The sequence below is a fragment of the Oratosquilla oratoria genome, chromosome 2 (genome assembly GCF_046742065.1).
Source record: "Oratosquilla oratoria isolate Oo_2021 chromosome 2, ASM4674206v1, whole genome shotgun sequence".
Lineage (NCBI taxonomy): Eukaryota > Metazoa > Arthropoda > Malacostraca > Stomatopoda > Squillidae > Oratosquilla > Oratosquilla oratoria.
This window is the reverse complement of record NC_134778.1, coordinates 24,598,514-24,601,013: the sequence shown is the minus strand read 5'-3', so window position 1 is coordinate 24,601,013 and position 2,500 is coordinate 24,598,514. Positions and strand designations below refer to the sequence as shown.

Here is a 2,500-nt window from a genome sequence, read left to right as displayed (position 1 = left end):
AGGAAAAAGAAGTCTCCAAATTGGAGGAGGCCGCAGTTTTAGCGGATAAGTATAAATTGATAAGACCTGCAGGGAAGTTCTCGGTTACTCACAAGGGAAAAGGAGACCTGGCAATAAATAGGCAGAGAATCTCGCTCTCATCAGGTGGGTCACCTACCAAATCCATAGAAGTCAAGAAAGATGACTGTATTAAGTCATCAATGATTAAGTCATGTTTCTATTGCGGAAGGGTAGGCCACCAAATGAGAGATTGTTGGAAGAGACGAAGAGAGATGGAAGGTGTCAAGCCCGTATCTTTAACAAATAAGGTTGAGAGCACCTCCACTAAGGGCAAGGCCCAGGGAGAGAGTGAAGCCAAAGCCGTGGCATTGATGAGTTATATAGGTAACAGCCCATCAGAGATGGATGGGGGTAAAGTAGATGAATTGGAGGGTAAACTTAAACCTCACTTAAAGGGATATCAGCCATTTTTATTCAAAGGCTGGATATCCATAGGAGGAGACCGGAAACGAGTCACCATCCTACGGGACTCGGGAGCCCTCCAGTCCCTAATACTGAGTAGTCTGGTGAGAACTCCAGTGGTTGGAGGGAGTGTAACGGTAAGTTCCCTAGGGGGCCTAGCCAAGGTACCTCTAGAGGGACAGGCTATGGTAGGGATTGTAGATGAATTACCAGTTGTAGGTGTGGATGTTATATTAGGAAATGATTTGGTTGGTGGGAAGATGTGTCCCACACCCATAGTTTCGGAGGTACCGGTTGTTTCGGAAGAGACCGAGCAACTAGAGAGACAGCACCCGGGGTTATTTCCGGTTTGCGCTGTTACAAGGGCGATGGCAGCACAGAGGGAGTGGTCTAAGGACCAGGTGAGACCAGTAAGGGTCTTGAGTGGGGAAAACCGTAGACAACCTGAATGTGAGGACAGTATGAACCCCGAGGAAGAACTCCCAAGTGAGGAAGCCCAGGTCGAAGCAGAGTTTGACCTGAAGCCTCTGTTCCAGGAGGAACAAGTAAGTGAAACCGATGTGTATGACTTGACTCGCTTGTTTATGGAAAAGAAACAGGCGGGCACAAGATGTCTCAGTGACTTGCAGAGTGTCGATCCCGACTTACGGGAACTATATGAAAGGGTAGAGAGTGGTAGTGAACTATCGGAGGAGTATTACTTGGACAAGGGAGTACTATTCCGCCGATGGGTGGAAAGTACCTGCCCCACTGATGATGCAGTGTGGTCCGAGAGACGGCAAGTGATGTTGCCGAGGGTCTACCGGAAAGAAGTTCTGCGGCTAGGGCATGATAGTCCCCTTTCTGGACATTTGGGTGTACGCAAAACTTTAGACCTTATCTGGCAACATTTCTATTGGCCAGGAATTAGAAGGGATGTGGCACAGCACTGCCGTACTTGCCACACTTGTCAGTTGGTAGGAAAACCAAACCAACCTGTACCTGTAGCCCCTTTGAAACCAATCCCTGTAGGAGAGGAACCCTTTGCTAAGGTTATCGTGGATATAGTGGGTCCGTTGCCTAAGACTGCTAGGGGACATGAGTATATTCTCACTTTGATGGATACATTTTCTAGGTACCCCGAGGCGATACCACTACGTAAAGTGCGCGCCAAAGTGGTGTTGCATGAGCTGATTAGCTTCTTTACGAAGTGGGGACTACCTCGCGAGTTACAGACAGACCAGGGGTCTGTGTTTTTATCTAGAGAGGTTATGCAGATTTTGGGAGCACTGGGGATAACGAAAGTGACGTCAAGTGCTTACCATCCTCAGAGTCAAGGTGCCCTTGAACGGTACCATCAAACGTTAAAAACAATGTTGAGGAAATGGTGCTTAGAAAATGATACGGGGTGGAACCAAGCCTTACCATACCTGTTGTTTGCAGTGCGTGAAGTACCCAACGAATCGTTGGGCCTCTCGCCTTTTGCATTAGTTTTCGGGCACGAGGTTCGAGGACCTCTTAAAGTCCTGAAAGAATGTTTATTGAAAGGACATAGTTCTGCCTCTAAGGACATGTCGAAGTCGGTGACTGACATGAAAGGTAAGTTGCTCAGGAAAGAATTAAGCGACATTATGACAGAAATGCCAAAATACGGGAATTTAATCCCGGTGGTAGTGTGTTGGCCCTGCTGCCTTTTCAAGGTAACCCCTTAAGGGCAAAGTTCAGTGGACCCTATGAGGTAGTGAAACGAGTAGGGGAACTAAACTATATTGTTGCCACTCCAGATCGGAGACGGAGTCAACAATTATGCCATATAAATATGTTAAAGTTGTATCGAGAAAGGGGGCAGAACCCGGTGGGTGAAACTGTCACGAGTGTTTGTACGGTTTCTCTCATGCATGAAGTAGACGAGGACACTATTTCCCCCACCTTAGAGATGCCGTGGAAGGAGAATGCAGGAGGGTTGCCCCAGGTAGTGGATAAGCTGGACCACCTCACGGCCGCACAGCGGGAGGACTTAACTGCCTTATTAAGTAAGTATCAGGAGGTCTTTCGAGAT

The 2,500-nt window shown here is 47.8% G+C and overlaps 1 protein-coding gene across 1 annotated transcript in view; it reads left to right on the top strand.

Moving 5' to 3' along the window:
* Window positions 1-2,500, top strand: part of LOC143034764 (uncharacterized) — a 3,596-nt gene that overhangs the window by 343 nt on the left and 753 nt on the right. Inside the window, exons 1-5 of the mRNA XM_076201115.1 lie at window positions 1-110; window positions 309-411; window positions 496-1,599; window positions 1,885-2,040; window positions 2,142-2,500. The exon at window positions 1-110 is cut by the window's left edge and continues 343 nt beyond it; the exon at window positions 2,142-2,500 is cut by the window's right edge and continues 753 nt beyond it. Of these exons, the coding sequence (XP_076057230.1) occupies window positions 1-110; window positions 309-411; window positions 496-1,599; window positions 1,885-2,040; window positions 2,142-2,500 (1,832 nt within the window). The remainder of the gene's footprint in view (window positions 111-308; window positions 412-495; window positions 1,600-1,884; window positions 2,041-2,141) is intronic.